General features: G+C 44.6%; 1 protein-coding gene across 1 annotated transcript in view; it reads left to right on the forward strand.

Annotated features, from left to right (window-relative positions):
• Positions 1–19309, forward strand: part of SCUBE2 (signal peptide, CUB domain and EGF like domain containing 2) — an 81165-nt gene that overhangs the window by 24631 nt on the left and 37225 nt on the right. The window contains exons 6-15 of the mRNA XM_032166652.2: positions 390–506; positions 1223–1312; positions 6644–6760; positions 7743–7865; positions 11239–11355; positions 13494–13616; positions 14033–14149; positions 14417–14503; positions 16495–16599; positions 19113–19268. Coding sequence (XP_032022543.1) covers positions 390–506; positions 1223–1312; positions 6644–6760; positions 7743–7865; positions 11239–11355; positions 13494–13616; positions 14033–14149; positions 14417–14503; positions 16495–16599; positions 19113–19268 — 1152 coding nt within the window. The remainder of the gene's footprint in view (positions 1–389; positions 507–1222; positions 1313–6643; positions 6761–7742; positions 7866–11238; positions 11356–13493; positions 13617–14032; positions 14150–14416; positions 14504–16494; positions 16600–19112; positions 19269–19309) is intronic.

Here is a 19309-nt window from a genome sequence, read left to right on the forward strand (position 1 = left end):
AGCATAAAGTGCTATAGCATTTCCCAAAGCCCCAGTACAGCTGTATTAATAGGTAAACTTCTCTAGATAGAACAAAGCAGTAGTCTAGAATCTCTTGGTATAATTTCGCTTACATAATAAAAATCTCTCCCCCAACTCTCCCATCTCCCTCTTCCTGTATGACTTTGTTTAAACCCATGTTTCAGCATTTCTACAATCTGTATTGTAACTATCTGCCTACACAGACACCACAGGGTCTGACTTGGAGTTATGTCTTTCGTGCACCATGCCTGGCATGCACTAGGTGCTCAAATACTTGCAGAATGAGAATCAGAGTTTCTCTGGAGCAAACACAGCCCCGTGTTTGTGGAAATATCAGTGCTTTATGTATTGATTCATTTTGCTGTCAGTGACTTGTAACCATGGGAACGGTGGATGCCAGCACTCCTGTGAAGATACAGCTAACGGCCCAGAGTGCAGCTGCCATCCACAGTACAAGATGCACACAGATGGGAGGAGCTGCCTTGGTGAGTGGTAACCCCAACACTGAGTGAGGGTCTGCCCCAGACTGCCTGTCCCTACCCCTACCCCTTAATGGTGTTTAGTACAGATGCAGGCTGTTTCCGGTGCATTTGCCCCCCTACAGGCCCTGTGCTACTTTGCATGCTGCAGTGGGAGTGGTCTAGGCCTGTGGGGAAGGCCCTTCTCTCCCTGTGTGACCTTGGGAAGCCCTTCCTCCTCTCCTGGACTAGGCTGCTCCTAATGCTGGTATTTCAGAGACTGGCACAACACCTCCCAGGAGGCCAGGGCAGCATGAAGTTAGAGCTGTTTGTAATGATGCGGCACTTCTGACCAGCAGGAGCCAGGGCCGTATATTTCTGGCAGGATGCCTGCCTTGCCCTTCACGGTGTGTCCTTCACTAGCTCCATTTTAGAGGTTTCCAGGCCCAAGACTCTTTTTGTCCTCAACTCAGGGGACTGAAGCTTGCATTCCCTAGTGTCTCTTTGGTCAGTGCAATATACCTCCAAAATCTTTTCCATGTTTAATGTTTGCTAAGGATCTGTGGCCATTTAACGTGCTCTGTCTCCCACAGGGCCTCATCACAACACATTTTTATTGCGTGAACAGAGTCACATATCTTTCATTGCTCTTATGTCTGGGATTTCAGCAAACACAGTTGTATAGGGGATGAGCAATCTAACTCATTCAGTCTGAGAACTGTGCTCTTTTGCTTCTCTTGTAGAGCGAGAGGACACTGCCCTGGAGGTGACAGAGAGCAATGCTACATCAGTGGTGGATGGGGATAAACGAGTGAAACGGCGGCTGCTCATGGGTAGGCACCTTCACTCCCTTTCCTTGGCCACTGCAATTGTCCTTTTCCCTCCCCAACTTATTGCATCAGACCTGAACTTGGGAGCCACATGCCCTCAGACCAGCTGGACCGGGGTTAGCAGCTCCTGTGAACCAGGGTGTGTGTCTGTTCTTCACCAGTGCTGTTGCTTAATCACCAACCAAGCAAGACCCCTGGTCTCGTGGCCATCAGAATAATCAGGTTAACGTCCCAATGCAGCCCCCACCTAGCTGTAAGACTTGGCAAACTGCCCTGAGGCTCTGTCTCTTGGTCTTTCTTTGAAATGGATGTAATAACGTCTACCTCTTAGGGCCAGGGTTTTCGCCCATTTTCATACTGCTATAAAGAACTACCTGAGACTGGGTAATTGATAAAGAAAAGAGGCTTAATTGACTCACAGTTCCACATGGCTGGGGAGGCCTCAGGAAACTTATAATCATGGTGGATGGCAAAGGGAAAGCAAGGTACCTTCTTCACAAGGTGGTGGGATAAATGCGGGAGGAACTACCAAACACTTGTAAAACCACAAGATCTCATAATCTCACTCTATCATGAGAACAGCATGGGAACCGCCCCCAAAATCCAGTCACCTCCACCTGGTCTCTCCCTTGACACGAGGGGATTATGGGGATTATAATTCAGGATGAGATTTGAGTGGGGACATAAAGCCTGACCATATCAGTTGGGATGCTCGATTAAAATAATAATATGGAAAGGTGTCCAGAGTCTAGTGCCTGGGACTGAGTGGGTGGTCATTGAGGTCAGCTCTCTTCCTCTGAAGCAGCCTCTAGCTCAGAATGGTGGCTAGTCTTTTTTTGTGTCCACTGAGTCTTCTATTTCTGACTCAGCTGATGATAATGGTAGAAGAGATGAATGGAGAGGGGCAGCACTTGGCTGTGGGCCAAGGGAAGGCCTGCCTGAAGGTCCAGCAGTCAAGCTGGAGATGAGCAGAAATAGAGGTGGTGGCCGTGGGGGTGGGAGTCAGACAGATCCTTTGGCGCGTTACTCCTTCTGGAGAAAGTCTGGCTCAACCTAAACAAAACCCATCTTTTGACAGTTTCTGGATTTAACAGTCAGGCAACATATCATACAGCCATTGGTTACCAAGCAGGTAACCTTTCTGAGCTCTTTTCTGCTCTTTAGAAATTATAATTTTTCATTGTCTTAAGTGAAAATAGTACAAATAAATAACACAGAAACTTAATTACTTCTAGGCTTGTAATGAAACTCATCATTTCCTTGTCTCATAACTTCCCATTTCCTCATCCCTTTTGCCAGAGGCAACAATAGTCAATTCTTCGAGCTGTTTCTTCTTCTGGCTCCTCCTCCCCCATATTTCTGAAAAAATGAAGGGTATGCAGTTATTTTTCTTCTTCTTTCTTTTCTTTTTTCTTTTTTTTTAGACAGAGTCTCACTCTGTTGCCCCCAGGCTGGGGTGCTGTGGTGTGATCACATCTCACTGCAACCTCCGCCTCCCAGGCTCAAGCGATTCTCTCACCTCAGCTTCCTGAGTAGCTGGACTATAGGCATGTGCCACTGCGCCTGGCTAATATTTGTATTTTTTGTAGAGACAGGGTTTTGCCCTGTTGCCCAGGCTGGTCTCGAACTCCTGGGCTCTAGCCATCTGCCTACCTTGGCCTCCCAAAGTGTTTGTATTACAGGTGTGAGCCTTCATGCCTGGCCCTACAGTTATTTCTTGATGTGTCTGTTTTAGATGGTAGCTTTTAACTTCCTATTATAAAAGACTAGGATTTAGCTCTCACTGCTTCCCCCCGCCAATACACACACACACATCTGACCTCTCCCTATACCCTTAATATAGTTTTCTCGCAATTTAAATCAATATTATGTGCTTACATTATTCTGACTTTGAATATCTAAATACGATTCACCTGGGTCACGTAATGTGCTATGATTATATTTTCTTTGTTTGCTTAGTTTTCTAAGTACCTCTTACCAATTCTTCTGCAAATTTCTGACAAAGCTGTAAAACACTTTTCAATGTGTTCAAATACAGTGTAGGTAACTAATCAAATCAATTTTCTTGGTGAAAAAGTTTCCTCGGAGGCTTCCAGCCTGCCCTAGCAGGGCCTGGCTGTCTTGGCTGAGTGCATGTCTCTCATCTGGGCATTCACCATCCTTTGCCGTTCTCCTGTTTGGTGGATCCTATGTCTTGTCTCTCGTTAGTTTATCCGGTGAATGAGATAGAGGTATTTAAAAATTTGCATGCCTGAAAATGCCTTTATATTCTACCTGCACCCTTTATTGAGAATTTGGCTCAGTGTAGAATTCAGAGTTGGAAAGAATTTTCCATCACTGTTTTGAAGTTAGTGCTCCATTGTTTTCAAGAACGCAGAGTTGTTTTGAGAAGTCTAAAATCATTTTTATTCTTGATCCTTTGTGTGAGACCTGTGAAAGCTTCTCTCTGAAAGCTTCCAGGATCTTCTCCTCCTCCCCAGTGAGCTGAAGTTTTACAATAATGTTCTTTATTGTGGGATTTTGCCCACCTATTTTTAGTACTTTTCAATATGAACATTCAAGTCCCTTGGTTCTGAGAAATTTTCTTACATTTTTTTCTTTGATAAATTTCTTTTTCTTTCTTTTTTTTGAGACAGAGTCTTGTTCTGTCGCCCAGGCTGGAGTCCAGTGGTGCAATCTTGGCTCACTGCAACCTCCACCTCCCAGGTTCAAGTGACTTTCCTGCCTCAGCCTCCCCAGTAGCTGAGACTACAGGCACATGCCACCATGCCTGGCTAATTTTTTTTTGTATTTTTAGTAGAAAAGGGATTTTGCCATGTTGGCCAGTCTGGTCTCGAACTCCTGGCCTCAGGTGATCCACCTGTCTCGTCCTCCCAAAGTGCTGGGATTACAGGCGTGAGCCACTGCACCTGTCTTCTTTGATAAATTTCTTCACTCCATTTTCTCTGTTCTTTCCCTCTGGAACTCCTGTTAGCTGGCTGTTGTAACTCCTGGATTGACCCTCTAATTTTTTTTTTTTCTCTCCCTTGTATTTTTATTCTTTTTCTTTTCTCTCCTTTGTATTTTTGTTCTACTTTCTAGGAGAGTTTTCATTTTTTTCTTCTAATCTTTCCACAGGATAAAGTTTTCGTTTTCATATTTTAATTTTTCAAGAATTTTACTTTGGCCTTTTGTTTTAGGAACCTGTTCTTATTTCATGGATGCTTTTCTTGTCTCCCTGAGGAAATTTATTATGAGATTTTTAACTGCTCTTCTGTTCTCTAGATTATCTTTGATTCCTCCAGGTTTCTTTTTCCCTGTTGGTTTCATCTGATTATTTATTCCGTATTAGAGGCTTTCCAGAAATGTCTAGTGATTCTTGACCAATTTTTCATATTTAATAGTAAAATACTAAAAAGCCAATTGTATATTCTATTGATTTGTGGGCTTCATGTTTGGGTGACGAGGCAGTGACTTAGCCATTTCATCTGGAGAGCCTCGAATGCTAATATCGTTAGGTCTTTCTGCTTGCCCAGGTCAATTTAGCTGGAGAGGAGTCCTTCAACCACCTGCCTGTAGGCTTGGCTGCAAGCATCCTGGGTTGCAGTGTTGTTTCAACATAGCTTTTTGGAACTTTCAATGGCTGTTATTTTAACATAGCTTTTGGAATTTTCAATGGCTTTAAATCTGCCAGTAGGGAGCTGAAGGAGTTGGGGGAAGAAGGATGAGGGTTAGAGATCTCTTTTTCAGGGTATAGACTTTCACCTGACGGTGCCACCCTCTCCTCCTCTGCTATTCCTGGTGCCCTTGAGCCTGGTACCTCTCTGGTCCAGACTTCTCTGCTATAGCCAGAATAGGAGAAGGGTAGTCACATGACTATGTGGAATTAAGGAGGAGCTCTGAGGTTTATCTCTTTCATATGTAGACTTTCCATAATCTTCCTGTTTTTAACTCTGTCCTCATTTCTGCCTGTAGAATAACTTGATACCTCCAATTCCTGAGTCTTTCTGGGATTCTGGGGCTCACATGAGTTTACCAGCTGTTGGCACCTCCTCTGCAGACCGCTAGGATCTAGCTTTCTTCTACGCCAGATACTGCTCTCCTGCTAACATGTCACTTCCAGAATGTTTGACATCTTTCGTCTATTGTCTTTTCTTCTATTTTCTTTGTCCTTAAGGATTTATACTTTAAAAAATCAATTTATTCTCATATTCGTGAGGTTTTGAAAGGAACAGAGATAAACATACATGTACTGTCTGCATATTTATTTAGGATTAAGCTTGTCCCCTTCAGGGTTCCTTTTTTTTCTTTTCTTTTCTTGAGACAGGGTGTCGCTGTGTTGCTCAGGCTGGAGTGCAGTGGCACAAACATGGCTCACTGCAACCTTGACCTCCTGGGCTCAAGTGATCTTACTGCTTCAGCCTCCTGAGTAGCTGGGACCACAGGTGTGCGTCACCAGGCCTCACTAATTTTTTAAAATTTGTGTAGAGATGGGAGTCTCACCGTATGGCCCAGGCTGGTCTTGAACCCCTGGGCTCAGGCGATCCCTCCTGCCTCAGCCTCCCAAAGTGTTGGGATTACAGGGGTAAGCCACCACCCTCGCCACCACCCCCCACCCCCAACCTTTAAAGTGAGGCAGCTATGGTAGAAAAATCATGTTTCTGGATGCCTAGATGCTAACAATTCAATGAATGTTGAACAGCACTTGTCTATTACTTGGACTAACTGTATGAGATACAGAACTAGAAGGCTGTTTGCTTATTGTTCCTTATCTCCATAGTTGCAATTTAACAATTGTGGCTTATTTTTCATGTGGTTATGACAGGGCTTTCTCCTTTCAGGGAAAGTGAAACTTCAAATTTGAGTAAATTGGCGGTTGCAAGGATGAAGCCAGTAGTCTACAACAAGGCAGTGGTTGGGGCGGCGATGCTTACCCACTCTTGCTTTGCCCATTACTCATATTGAAAGGAGAAGGCTCAAGATTAAGAAAGGACCATCCCCTTTGCCCTGTTCTGCACTCACCTCTAGCCTGCCAGATGTGGTCCTACTTAGGTTGCTGGCTGCAGATCAGCAGGAACTTTCAGTGGCTTTAAATCTGCCAGTAGGGGGAGTGGCTCTGCAGATTGGGAGACATCTTTATCCCTCTGGTCACCCTGACAATCTTCCTTAGGAACTAGAACTCATTTACGTGGGTGGGAGGAGCTGCACCTGCTCTCCCTCTAGCCCATCTGCAGGTAGCAGAGACTTGGGGTATAACCATGAGTACCCCACCATGCTTCTTGGCTTCTGTGACCTTCGTCAGCTGTATCAGCACTTCTTTGGGAAGCTAATTGTCTTTTCTTACCTCCTTGCCAGAAACGTGTGCTGTCAACAATGGAGGCTGTGACCGCACCTGTAAGGATACTTCAACAGGTGTCCACTGCAGTTGTCCTGTTGGATTCACTCTCCAGTTGGATGGGAAGACGTGTAAAGGTAGCCTTCACCTCCCCAGGGAGGCTGGGTGCCCTGTTATGGAGGGAAGACCCATGCTGCTAACATATGGGGATAAAGGCAACAATACCCTCTATAGCCCACGTGACTCCAGATTTGCTTATGATTCATATCAATGGGAGCTTTTTCCCCCTGGGCTAATGGAAGGTTATAATTGAGTAGGCTTAATTAGAACCAACACTTAATTACACTAATTGTTGAGGAGGTCAGCCTCTACAAGCATCAAATAATTCATTTCAGACAGTGGCCTTATTAGAAAAAGGCAGTTAAAGGAAGCATTCATTTGCAGGAGATAATATCAACATATCATACATAATAGCCTAGAGATTATTATGTAAATAACAGTCAAGATGATTATCCAGAGGACTTAATGAATAACTGTACCATTAACTTTTACTGATGAAGAGCGACCCCAGTGACTTGCTCGTATTTCATGGGCAAGAGTACAAAGGATTAGCCCTTTAGCATGATAAAAAGTAGATAACCAATTGCCAGGTGAAACTGGGAAAAGATAAGATTGAGTAACAGGAATCATTTTAAAACACTGAGGCTATTTGATCATTGTGTAATTTGCCAAAACAAATGCTCTAGTCCTTTATAGCTTTAATCATTAAACTTGAATACATAGTGTACTAAAGGGACCCATCTTACCTTGAGAGAGCAATACAAAGATGAGAATGTAACAGGACATCATCATTCTTTCCCAGAGTTTGTTTCCTTAATGCCAATTAAGGGCATCATAAGTCAGCGTTCTCAAGACGATGAAACACTTCTCTTTCAAAACTGGTTAAGCCAGATAAGAAAACATGTATAAGGTTAAAAACATCAGCAAAGATCCTTAAATGCTTTGTGAGTCTTTTTCTTAATTTCAGAGACTAATCAACACACACAATGGCCCTTCAGGGAGTTGTGGGAAATGAGGCAAGTATTGCTCTCTGATATGCCCAATGCTTTCCTGTTGCAGATATTGATGAGTGCCAGACCCGCAATGGAGGTTGTGATCATTTCTGCAAAAACACTGTGGGCAGTTTTGACTGCAGCTGCAAGAAAGGATTTAAATTATTAACAGATGAGAAGTCTTGCCAAGGTATGTGCTGAAAACATAGCTGTGCTGCGCAACGGTCCACAGGTTGGAGCAGAGAGAACGTAGCGCCCTCCTGGCAGAGAGTGGCTTATCAGGCTTCTTGACAGGGCCACTAATCCAATCTCCATCTTAGGCTTCACTCATTTCATCTATTAGGTAGAATAAAAACACTGATGTAGCTCACAGGTGTATTTGGAAATTAAGCTGTTAATGATTAGAGAACACCTTAAAGAACCCATTGATGTGATGACAGCAGAGCTCACTGCTAGAAATGGAATGGAAAACAGAATGCAAACAGGGTTCCAGTGGGGTGTTGAGATTATGAATAATTTTCCTTTTCTAAAATTTCCTTTAATGTTACTGAATTTATCACAAAAGTTGGTGGCAAAAGTCTGTAGATTTAGTTAACATACCTCCCTAGCAAAAACTTGGAGTTAACCCACGATCAAGATTATGTACCAATTGGTCTCTTTCTTACAGCATTTTTTTTTAAAATTATTTATTTATTTTGAGACAGAGTCTTACTCTGTTGCCCAGGCTGGAGTGCAGTGGCACCATCTTGGTTCACTGCAACCTCCACCTCCCTTCCTAGGTTCAAGCAATTCTCCTGCCTCAGCTTCCCTAGTAGCTGGGATTACAGGCATCTGCCACCACGCCCAGCTAATTTCTGAATTTTTTTTTTTTTTTTTTTTGAGACAGAGTCTTGCTCTGTCACCCACGCTGGAGTGCTGTGGAACTATCTTGGCTCACTGCAACCTCCGCCTCCCAGGTTCAAGCGATTCTCCTGCCTCAACCTCCTGAGTATCTGGGACTACAGGTGTGCACCATCACACCCGGCTAATTTTTGCATTTTTAGTAGAGACGGGGTTTCCCTATGTTGGTCAGGCTTATTTTGAACTCCTGACCTCATGATCTGCCTGCCTCGGCTTCCCAAAATGCTGGGATTACAGGTGTGAGCCACTGCGCCTGGCCAATTTCTGAATTTTTAGTAGAGTCAGGGTTTCACTGTGTTGGCCAGGCTGGTCTCAAATTCCTAACCTCAGGTGATCCGCCCTCCTAGGCCTTCCAAAGTGCTGGGATTACAGGCGTGGGCCACAGCACCTGGCTCAGCACTTGTTTTAAATGATCAGCCTTTGATCTTTGAAGAGAGGGAAGGCAGAGAGGGAGGGGGAGGGCTTGTGGGGAGGAGATGCTTGTTGATCTTCAGGATTTCAGACCCCTTCTCAAACACATCCTTCCCATATAAGGGCTGCAGCAAGGAGACTTATCTAGATAGCAGTTGTTGTTAGTATTAGTAGCTGTTTTGGGTGGGGGAAAGCTGTTTTCTATTTTTAGATGAGCACCTTCCCTTTGATATGCAGAAGAAGTTCTCAGGAAAGATGTGCTGTAATGTATTCTTGCTCCATTTTTGGGAATAAGGACTAATTTATTTTGTTAGAAATCTCAGAATTAGGCTGGGTGTGGTGGCTCACACTGTAATCTCAGCACTTCGGGAGGCTGAGGCAGGTCGATCACTTGTGGCCAGGAGTTTGAGACCAGTCTGGCCAACACAGCAAACCCCATCTCTACTAAAAATACAAAAATTAGGTGGGGGCATGGTGGAGGGTGCGGTGGCGGGCACCTGTAATCCCAGCTACTCAGGAGGCTGAGACACAAGAATCGCTTGAACCCAGGAAGCAGAGGTTGCGGTGAGTTGAGATCACACCCATGCACTCCAGCCTGGGGGACAGAGCAAGACTCCACCTCAAAAAAAAAAAAAAAAAAAAAAATCTCAGAATTACATAAAAATCAGAATATCAGATTTCATCTTAGATAACAAAGATGTGGCATTCCCTTTTTAAAAAAATATTATAGTGTGATGTTTGTTTTGTTTTTCTCTTGGTTGTTCTTAATACATAATTTGTCAGGCAGTTCAAGTATATTCCCCTTTAAATTCAGTAAGTTAATTCTAGATAATTATTGTGTGGTTTTCTTCAGTTTGTGTTGGAAAGCAAATTTGCTGTTCCACATAATGTTTCCTAGTGTATAGAGCAGGCAATACTGTTGAAGCTGTGTAAACACATTAAAAAGGAATTAGAAAAGTGATCTCATTATTTTTGGCAAAGTAAAAGCCCATACTGAGCAGCCAAAGTCAGCTACTGAACGAGTCCACTTTCTCGACAACTGGCTGATATTAATAACAGATTTCATAAAATGGCATCAATTCCTAGGGAAAAAATTAGGTTTTTCTCATTTTTCACTGATCAGTCTTGGTAGAACAAATATTTGCACAGAACAAATTTACTGAAGAAATGCCAGGATTTCTGGGAAAAGCTAGGGATGAAGAAGTTTTGCAAGAATTTGCCGTTTTTTTTTTGCTTTTTCATTCTTCCTGTTCCTTCTACATTTTTGCTTTTTATTAACATAGTTTCTCATGGCACACTCGGTGTTGAAAAAAGTGGTCTAGCAGTGGTCTAGTTGGCTTCAACTGAGTGCGGCACTGTTCCTGGTTTATTCATTTGGAGACACAAGTTGTAACTCTGTTAAAATCCTCCAAAGAGTTCAGGGAGTGAAGCACTCAAATTCCAGCCTACAAGAAAGAGGCTGAGGGCCAGACCCAGGGAAAAGAGATGATGAGATGGACAAATGCAGCCTCCTGAGGCTGCTGTGCATGACCCCCGCTGCAGCCAAGGCGGCTTCCACACTGAACCAGGAGGCTAGCAGATGCATGGGACTGGCACATAGGAGAGGAGCAAAACCAAGGCATCGGCCAAGAGTATCCAGTGTAGAGCTGAACTACCACATTTCAGGGTCTGCAAAGAGAAAATTGCTGAGGATATTAGTATTAATGCATTCTTTCAGTGCAGAGGGCATTAAAACCCAGGATTAACTGGCCTTTTGGGGCCAGAAGACTAACTCTGAGAAGATAAGAAAGGGATGGGAACTAGATTTACCTCCAAACCAAGTGTTTTCTCCTTTCAATTTGCCGTAGTTAATACATTACTATTGCTGTTTTACTAATAGTTATATGACAATAAAAATGCATAGCTAGCACCTGTAGCTTACAAAACCCGTTTTAGGTATGTTATCTCATTTGGCTTCATTTAAACATTTTAAATTAGCCCTGCAAGTATGCATGGGTGAAAGTGACCAACTGAGCTTTGAGGGAAGTGCAGTTTGCAAGAGAATGTGGAAATGAGGGCCGCAGCAGTCAGTATACTTCTTGTGGGCTGCTCCACACTTTCTTTAACACAAGTGAGTGAGGAGAATGGATAATGTTTTTTACCCTGTGTATGTTGTTTTTGGTGTTGGTCAGCAACTGGTATTTATCATAAACCTATTCTTCACTCATCCCTCAGAGTGAGTTTCAGCTCCCCTCTCCCTTTGACCATTACAGATGTGGATGAGTGCTCTTTGGATAGGACCTGTGACCACAGCTGCATCAACCACGCTGGCACATTTGCTTGTGCTTGCAACCGAGGGTACACCCTGTATGGCTTCACCCACTGTGGAGGTGAGCAGACTGCCCCTGTCAAGTTGGGAGAGGAATGAGGCTGGGCCTGGAGGGGAGCAGGGCCTACCCCTGAGGTTTGCTTTCCTACATCGGGGGATGAAAGGTACATTGCAGTCCCTGAGCAATAGCGGTGAGTCCATCCACTTGAGAGAAGGATCTGCTAAAGGAAATCTCCCCACATGTATCCCTTTAACACGCCGAGTGTGAAATGGAGCAGAGAGAAGAACTGAGCTCTTCCAGCTGTGAATTCTCTATCGACTTGATTGACTTGCGGTTTTATTCAGAGAGTGGAAGGATATCTCAGGAGCTGATACCCTATCTGTTGGAACATCCCAGCAGATAGTAAAGTCACAGTCCTCAGAGAGGCTTGGGGGGCACCCACCAATTCCACTGCCCTGCTGTGCATAGGAACTGGCTGCAAAGCCTTGGTTTGAGTCCCACAACTAGGTCTTTGAGCTGGAAGCAGAACTATGAAGTTTCTCTCTCCACTCTGTGCCCATTTTGCAACATGTTCTCATGTCTCATAACCTCATGGTCAAGCAGGCTATGCCATAAACTGGATTTGTTACCAACTGACTCCCACTCCACTCCCCCAGCCATCAGATTCACCCAGCAATCTTTGAGAATACAGGTTCAGATTCCAATTCAGAATGTCTAGGGCTTCCAAGGTCATCTTCCTGAGGATGTACAGGATTTGGGAACCACTGGCTTAAATACTTCCTGCCCAGTCCTTGGCTCTTGTGCTTTAGAAGAATGGATACGCTGGGCGTGGTGGCTCACGGCTATAATCCCAGCACTTTGGGAGGCCAAGGCGAGCGGATCATCTGAGGTCGGGAGTTCAAGACCAGCCTAATCAACATGGAGAAACCTGGTCTCTACTAAAAATACAAGATTAGCCGGGCGTAGTGGCACATGCCTGTAATCCCAGCTACTTGGGAGCTGAGGCAGGAAAATCGCTTGAACCCGGGAGGTGGAGGTTGCAGTGAGCCGAGATTGTGCCATTGCATTCCAGCCTGGGCAATAAGAGTGAAACTCCATCTGGAAAAAAAAAAAAATATATATATATATATATACGTGTGTATATATACGTATTATATATATACGTGCGTATATATACGTATTATATATACGTGTGTATATATATGTATACACGTATATATATATACGTGTATATATGTGTGTGTGTGTATATATACGTATATATATACTAGTGATTTGCTACTGACGGTTATCTCCCTTCTCCCTTTCAACACATCCTTGGTATGGCCAAAGACATACTCTTCCCAGTCCATCAGGAAACCTTGACAAAATGTACCCTGAATATGGATGTATGTCTGGGTTTAGGTGGAACCACCTTTTGACCTGGACTCAGTCTCAGGTTGACGGGAATTAGTGCAGTCACTTCCCTTTCTCTGTGCCTCAACTGTGTAAATGGTTAAACAGGGAGTCCCAGTTCTGTCTGCCTCCCTTGCTAGGCAGCTCAAGAGGATGGTAGAGTTTTAAAGTAGAAGTCTGGGCAGTGTCTGAGTTTGGACATCTGAAAGTAGAGTGCAGATCCTTCTCAGTGTTGCTAATGGAGGAATGGATTGGTCAAGAATGGAGCTTGAGGCCGGGTGTGGTGGCTCACACCTGTAATCCCAGCACTTTGGGAGGCCAAGGCAGGTGGATCACCTGAGGCCAGGAGTTCAAGACCAGCCTGGCCAAGATGGTGAAACCCCATCTCTACTAAAAATGCAAAAATTAGCCAGGTGTGTTGGCACATGCCCGTAATCCCAGCTACTTGGGAGGCTGAGGCAGGATAATTGCTTGAACCTGGGAGGTGGAGGTTGCAGTGAGCTGAGATCGTGCCACTGCACTCCAGCCTGAGTGACAAGAGCAAAACTTTGTCTCAAAAAAAAAAAAAAAAAGAATGGAGCTTGAGAAGGCCCTATTGAGCCTCCTGCCAGGAAATTCGCTGGGTGGGGAGTGGGGTGTGCAGTCAGCCGGTGCCGAGCACTCATGCTAAAGGCATTCAGCATCTTCCTTTGGTTAGTGAGTTTCAACCTTGTGACTCCCCTTCTGCTGCTTCCTCGAGGGAGGGACCATATCAGCCCATTCAGTGACAGGCTGCTATGACAGGAGAGTGTTTTGTTCCACAGACACCAATGAGTGCAGCGTCAACAACGGAGGCTGTCAGCAGGTCTGTGTGAACACAGTGGGCAGCTACGAATGCCAGTGCCACCCTGGGTACAAGCTCCACTGGAATAAAAAAGACTGTGTGGGTAAGGGGAACCGAGGCACAGACTCAGACAGTGCTGGCCACTGGCCCAGAGGCAGTGCAGCTCTGCGCGCTCCCACGTCCCACCTGACCGTCCCTCCACTGACTTCCCCACCAGCTGCAGCAACCATTCTTTAAATAGTTAAAAAACAGGAGATACTTTGCAGGATCTTTGGTGTTTCCTTCTGTGCTTCTGTGTAGGTTGGAACTCACTTCTGTTTTCCTGGTTGCTTTTCTGCATGAAAAAATGGCATATCAGGGGCTCCTTTCCCTTGGTGGGAATAAGGCCTAGCATCTATGCTCTGTGCCGGGCATCAGCTCTACCTTCTTTTCTTGGGGCCTTTGGTGCATGGGACTCAACCATCCTTGTCACACTTGGAAATGTCCTCTTTCTGTAAGTGTCTGTTTTGTCCTGTGTAGAAGTGAAGGGGCTCCTGCCAACAAGTGTGTCACCCCGTGTGTCCCTGCACTGCGGTAAGAGTGGTGGAGGAGACGGGTGCTTCCTCAGATGTCACTCTGGCATTCACCTCTCTTCAGGTGAGTGGGGCCCAGTTCCCGAGGCAGGTCCTCACGCTGGGGCCAGGCCTCTCTGGCCTCCAGGTGTTAGGTTCCCTCAAAGGGCTTCCAGGTCCTCCACCAGATGCCCCGACCACCATGCTTTGAGAGGTCCATGCTTTGAGACCCCCTATGCTGGGCATTTTTCTAGTGGCCCATGTGGAGTGGGGTGGGGGGGAGAGTTTAGCTGCTACCAGGATAGCCTGTGACCTTGTTTATGCATTTGACAATTCACATTCTGTCTATCAGGACTGCAAGGGGCCTACTCTGTCACCTGCGGCTCTTCCTCTCCTCTCAGGAGCAAACAACAAAAATCAAATGACTCTGCTTTTGGGGGTAATTACCAAATCTGCATGTTCTCTCTGGGGGATCACTGTATTCAAGGGGCTTCATTCATGGGGTGCTGTTCTTGGACGTTGGCTTTGTTTTTTTTTTTCTTAATTTCCTTGATGCTGTGAGCATGTTCCAGGGTGTTGTTGCCTGCAGTCCTGGTGCCCAGAATGTGAGTCTCCCGTGTAACAGATACTTACTGCATGGCCACTGTGTGTTAGGAGGCTGTGGTCAGCCCTGGTGGGTCATCATCCTGGGCAGAGGCCCACAGAACTCCAGGACCAGTGGGCTGTACTCCAGAGCATCTCAAAGGCCCAGGGAATGCGCCTGGGGCACACGGTGTGGATAGAAATAGGCAAAGCAGGGGCAGCAGGGATTCTGTGCCGAGAAAGGGGCCCAAACCCTTTCCTGTTTGTCAAAAGATGAAGAATGAAATCCAAGGTTTTTAGGAGGCTGTGTCCTCCCAGATATAGACGCCTTTGTCATTATGTCATCAGAACACCTGAATGAGGTTCATACTACATCCTGATGTTCATATTACATATATGAGCAAAGCTAGAGACTCACAGCAAGACAGTACAGCTTGCATGTGTTGACTGAGCAATTCAAATATGCCAACTACCATAGTACACGTATTAACTGACTTAAGCCATACTACAACCTTCTGGGGAAATTTTACTATTATTCTCATTAACCAGATGAAGAAACTGAGGCTCAGAGAGGTGAAATAACTTACTCAAAGTGGTTTAGATAAGAAATAGGGGAGCTGGGATTTGAACCCAGGCAGTCTGGGTCCAGAGTCTCAAGCACTATCCTTCACTGCCCCTTTCAATACACGTTTGGACTCAGCCAGGGCATACATCATGGTCTGTTTCACCAAATCCCTCAGTGACAGTTCCTTGGTGATTTCGGCCACCCCAAGGGTGGGCAAGCAAATAGCTAATAGCTATTCAGTTATTACTATGTACCAGGCAAGGAGCTAAACATTTTCCTTTTTTTAAATGCATTATCTCATTTTATCCTTACAACAGCCTGGTAATATAGGTACTATAATTATGCCTATTTTACAGATGAGGACACTGAAGCTTAGGGAGATTAAGTAACTTGCTCAAGTTCTCACCACAGCTTAAAAGAGCTATAGGGCATTGACTCTAGAACCTACCGTATGGTTAAGACTGACTGACCCTGGGAGGAGAACAGAATTTTGCACATCAGGCCCTCAAAGTGGGACCCTCACTCCCTCTCAGACCTCAGAGCCTAGCCATGTTTAGTGAGTGCCATCTGTGTCTGGAACGACAGCTCCCTCAGCCCTGTCCTCCCACGACAGGCTTGTTTAGGAAAATCTGCCCTTCACCATTTCGCCAAATGGGCTTATCCAGATTTAAACTGGGGGATTCTGGCCTTCTTTCTCAGGAAGGCACAAAAATGACTTCATGTTTTATTTCACCGTGGAGGCTATTTTTGACCCTCAGTTTTAGTTAGATAGATAGATAGATAGATATAGATAGATAGATAGATAGATAGATATAATTTTTTTTTTTGAAATGGAGTCTCATTCACTCTGTTGCCTAGGCTAGAGTGCAGTAGTGCAATCTCAGCTCACTGCAACCTCCGCCTCCCGGGTTCAAGCAATTCTCCTGCCTCAGCCTCCTGAGTAGCTGGGATTACAGGCTTGTGCCACCATGCTCGGCTAATTTTTGTATTTTTAGTAGAGATGGGATTTCATAATGTTGGCCAGGCTGGCCTCTGTTATATTTGAACACTGGATTTGCCTCTCACATGAGGGGGTAACTGCAATTTCAGGAGGCTCCTGGTGGCCCCAGTCCAGGGCAATGGGCACTCCATGATCCAAGCCACTCTTGGCCTCAGGGTAGGAGAGGGGCTCAGGGTGTGCTGTGTGTGGTGGGAGCCGCCAATGGACAGCTTGCTGCTTCCCATCTGGTGTCTCCATTCCTTTGCCTCTAAAGGTAACATCTCTCACTTGTTTCTTTCTGAAGATGTCGCCAGCATCAGGACAAGTGTAACCTTTAAGCTAAATGAAGGCAAGTGTAGTTTGAAAAAGGCTGAGCTGTTTCCCGAGGGTCTGCGACCAGCACTACCAGGTATGGAATCAGATGGTTGGTGTAGGGAGCTTGCCTGCATGTGGGAAGGGGCCTGCAGCCAGCCAAGCTGGAGGTCCGTGGGGGCCAGGGGCTGTCCAGCCAATCCAAGCACACTGCAGATGGGATTGAACCATCCAGAACCTCCAGGGACTTATCCCAAGAGGAAGAAGAGCATAACCTAGCACGCTTGTGTAGTTCTGGGGTCGCACTTCGGGGCTTCCTTTGCATGGTATAGTTGATGAGGCTCTGGGGAAACCCACGACGAGTTCATAGAAGTCAATAAGGGCTTCAGATGAATTAGCAATTTGTGATCATATTGGGTTAAATTTTCTAGATCTCAGATTTTGCTTGAAATACAAGCCAAAGAAATGAAAAAAAGGTTTGGCTCAGAAAAGATAACTGATGAACAAAGATCTAATATCCAGCTTTCCTGCTGGGTCTAGTTTTTGGAAGCGGTGACCCCATTGGCTTCAGCAAAGCAAATACCATCCAAGTAGAACTGGCCTTATTGAGAAGAGCAGAATCTAACATTCCTTTTTCTTTCCCAGCACACATTTCCAGTATTATTTTATAGAATTCTTTTGGAAATTAAAAATAAAAAGCATCAGGATTCACGTATTAGGGAGGCTTCTTTTCCCAATCTACCCTCAAATCACACAGACAAATAAACGTAAAGCTCACTCTAGTCACTTTCGACTGCCTATTTTAAGTAAGTAATTTTAAGTAACTTGGTACCTCCATTTGATGGAATATTATGCAGCTATTAATTCTATGTTTTCAAAGAATGTTTAATGACACAGGAAAATGGTCTTGTTATAATGCTGAGATGTAAAGCAGGAGAGAAACATTTTGTATATCTAATACAATCCAAATTGTGTAAGAAAAACTGTGGTAGAAGAAACAAAAAGAAAACTCACCATATCATTAGTAGTGGTTACATCTGGGTGGGAGGATGATGGGTAATTTTAATATTTTTTCTGCATTTTCCAAATTAACCATAGTGAGCATTTATACTTTTAAATCTCAGGGGTGGAGGGAGGGGCCATTGCTTCAAAATAGATCTGAACCAGTCATGGTGCCTCATACCTGTAATCTCAGCACTTTGGGAGGCCAAGGCAGGCAGATCGCTTGAGTTCAGGAGTTCGGGAGCAGCCTGGGCAACATGACAAAACCCCATCTCTACAAAAACTATAACAAAATTAGCGGGGCCTAGTGGTTCATGCCTGTAGTCCCAGCTACTCAGGAGGCCAAGGCAGGTGGATCACTTGAGCCCAGGAGGTTGAGACTGCAGTGAGCTGTGTTGACACCACCACACTCCCGCCTGGGCGACAGAGTGAGACCCTATCTCAATAAAATGAAATAAAATAAATACAATGATACAAATAGACTTGGCCTATAGTTTACTTAATGGGATTGTACTAGTGTTAATGTCTTAGTTTTGATAAATGTATGATGTTAACGTTAGGGGAGACTGAGTGAAGGTTATATAGGAACTCTATACTATCTTAGCAACTTTTCTATAAATCTACTTATTTCAAAATGAAAAGTTAAAAAAATACATATGGAAACATCGAAAGGGAAAAAGATTTAAAATGAGAATCTGTTCAGTTTAAGATTTGAAGTTACCCTTTTGAAAAAGTAAGACAAATCTTCAGGGGAAAAATGTAGAGAAGAAATAAATTTGCCTCCTTCCTGTGGCCCCTGTTGACCTATGGCTTGAATGTCCTTATAATGTTAAAGAAGAATCTGATACAGGTAATAATTCATTTCAATAAAGATTTTAAAATAGAGACAAATTCACGGAGTGGATATGTGGACCTGCTCCTTGGTGAGGGTTAACAGATTCACTGGAAACCATGGTGAGAGGCGAGACAGCCAAGTCAGGAAGAAGGATGTGCAAAGCCCTGTCATGCAACACTTCCACTCTCAACCTAGATGCCTTCATGATATTGTTTGGTTCTGTTGATGCTTTGTGCCATTTATTGCTCCTGGTTATTTAAAAATGAGACATCACTGCTGACGGGTGTTCCAGCTTTCCCTTCAGGTTAGAATGACTCCAAGGTCAGTTTGCCTGAAAGCAGTAGTTGGTTTCCTTTCCACTCTTGTGCTCATTCCTTATTTGAAGCCTCAGCCCCTGCTCGGCACATCCAGCTTTACACAAACCACCTGTGAGAATGTAAGCACCCATTAGCAAACCGCCAGTAAGGAATGCAAGACAACCCCTGGTTCTTGTCTTCCACATATATGGCTAGTCAGTCGGAAACGTCTACCATTTATTCGTGAAAAGAATTTTCAAGAGCTAAATTGTAAAGTTATATAGGAGGCAATGCCAGCTCTTCAAAATTAAAATATCGTTGTGCTCCCAGTTAAGGGCTTGCAGTGTCTTGGCATCTGGAGATAATCACTTAGTCCCTTGAGAGTTGTTTTAATGAAATGTTTACTGAGCTCTAGCAAATGTTCAGCTGAGTGCTTTGCCAGGATTTGGCTTCCGATAATTTTGTTTCTTCATACAGAGAAGCACAGCTCAGTAAAAGAGAGCTTCCGCTACGTAAACCTTACATGCAGCTCTGGCAAGCAAGTCCCAGGAGCCCCTGGCCGACCAAGCGCCCCTAAGGAAATGTTTATCACTGTTGAGTTTGAGCTTGAGACTAACCAAAAGGAGGTGACAGGTTGGTTTGAAAACAGTCTGCATTGCCAGGCTTCTCACAGC

Source organism: Hylobates moloch, unplaced genomic scaffold, assembly GCF_009828535.3.
Source record: "Hylobates moloch isolate HMO894 unplaced genomic scaffold, HMol_V3 SCAFFOLD_11, whole genome shotgun sequence".
Classification (NCBI taxonomy): Eukaryota; Metazoa; Chordata; class Mammalia; order Primates; family Hylobatidae; genus Hylobates; species Hylobates moloch.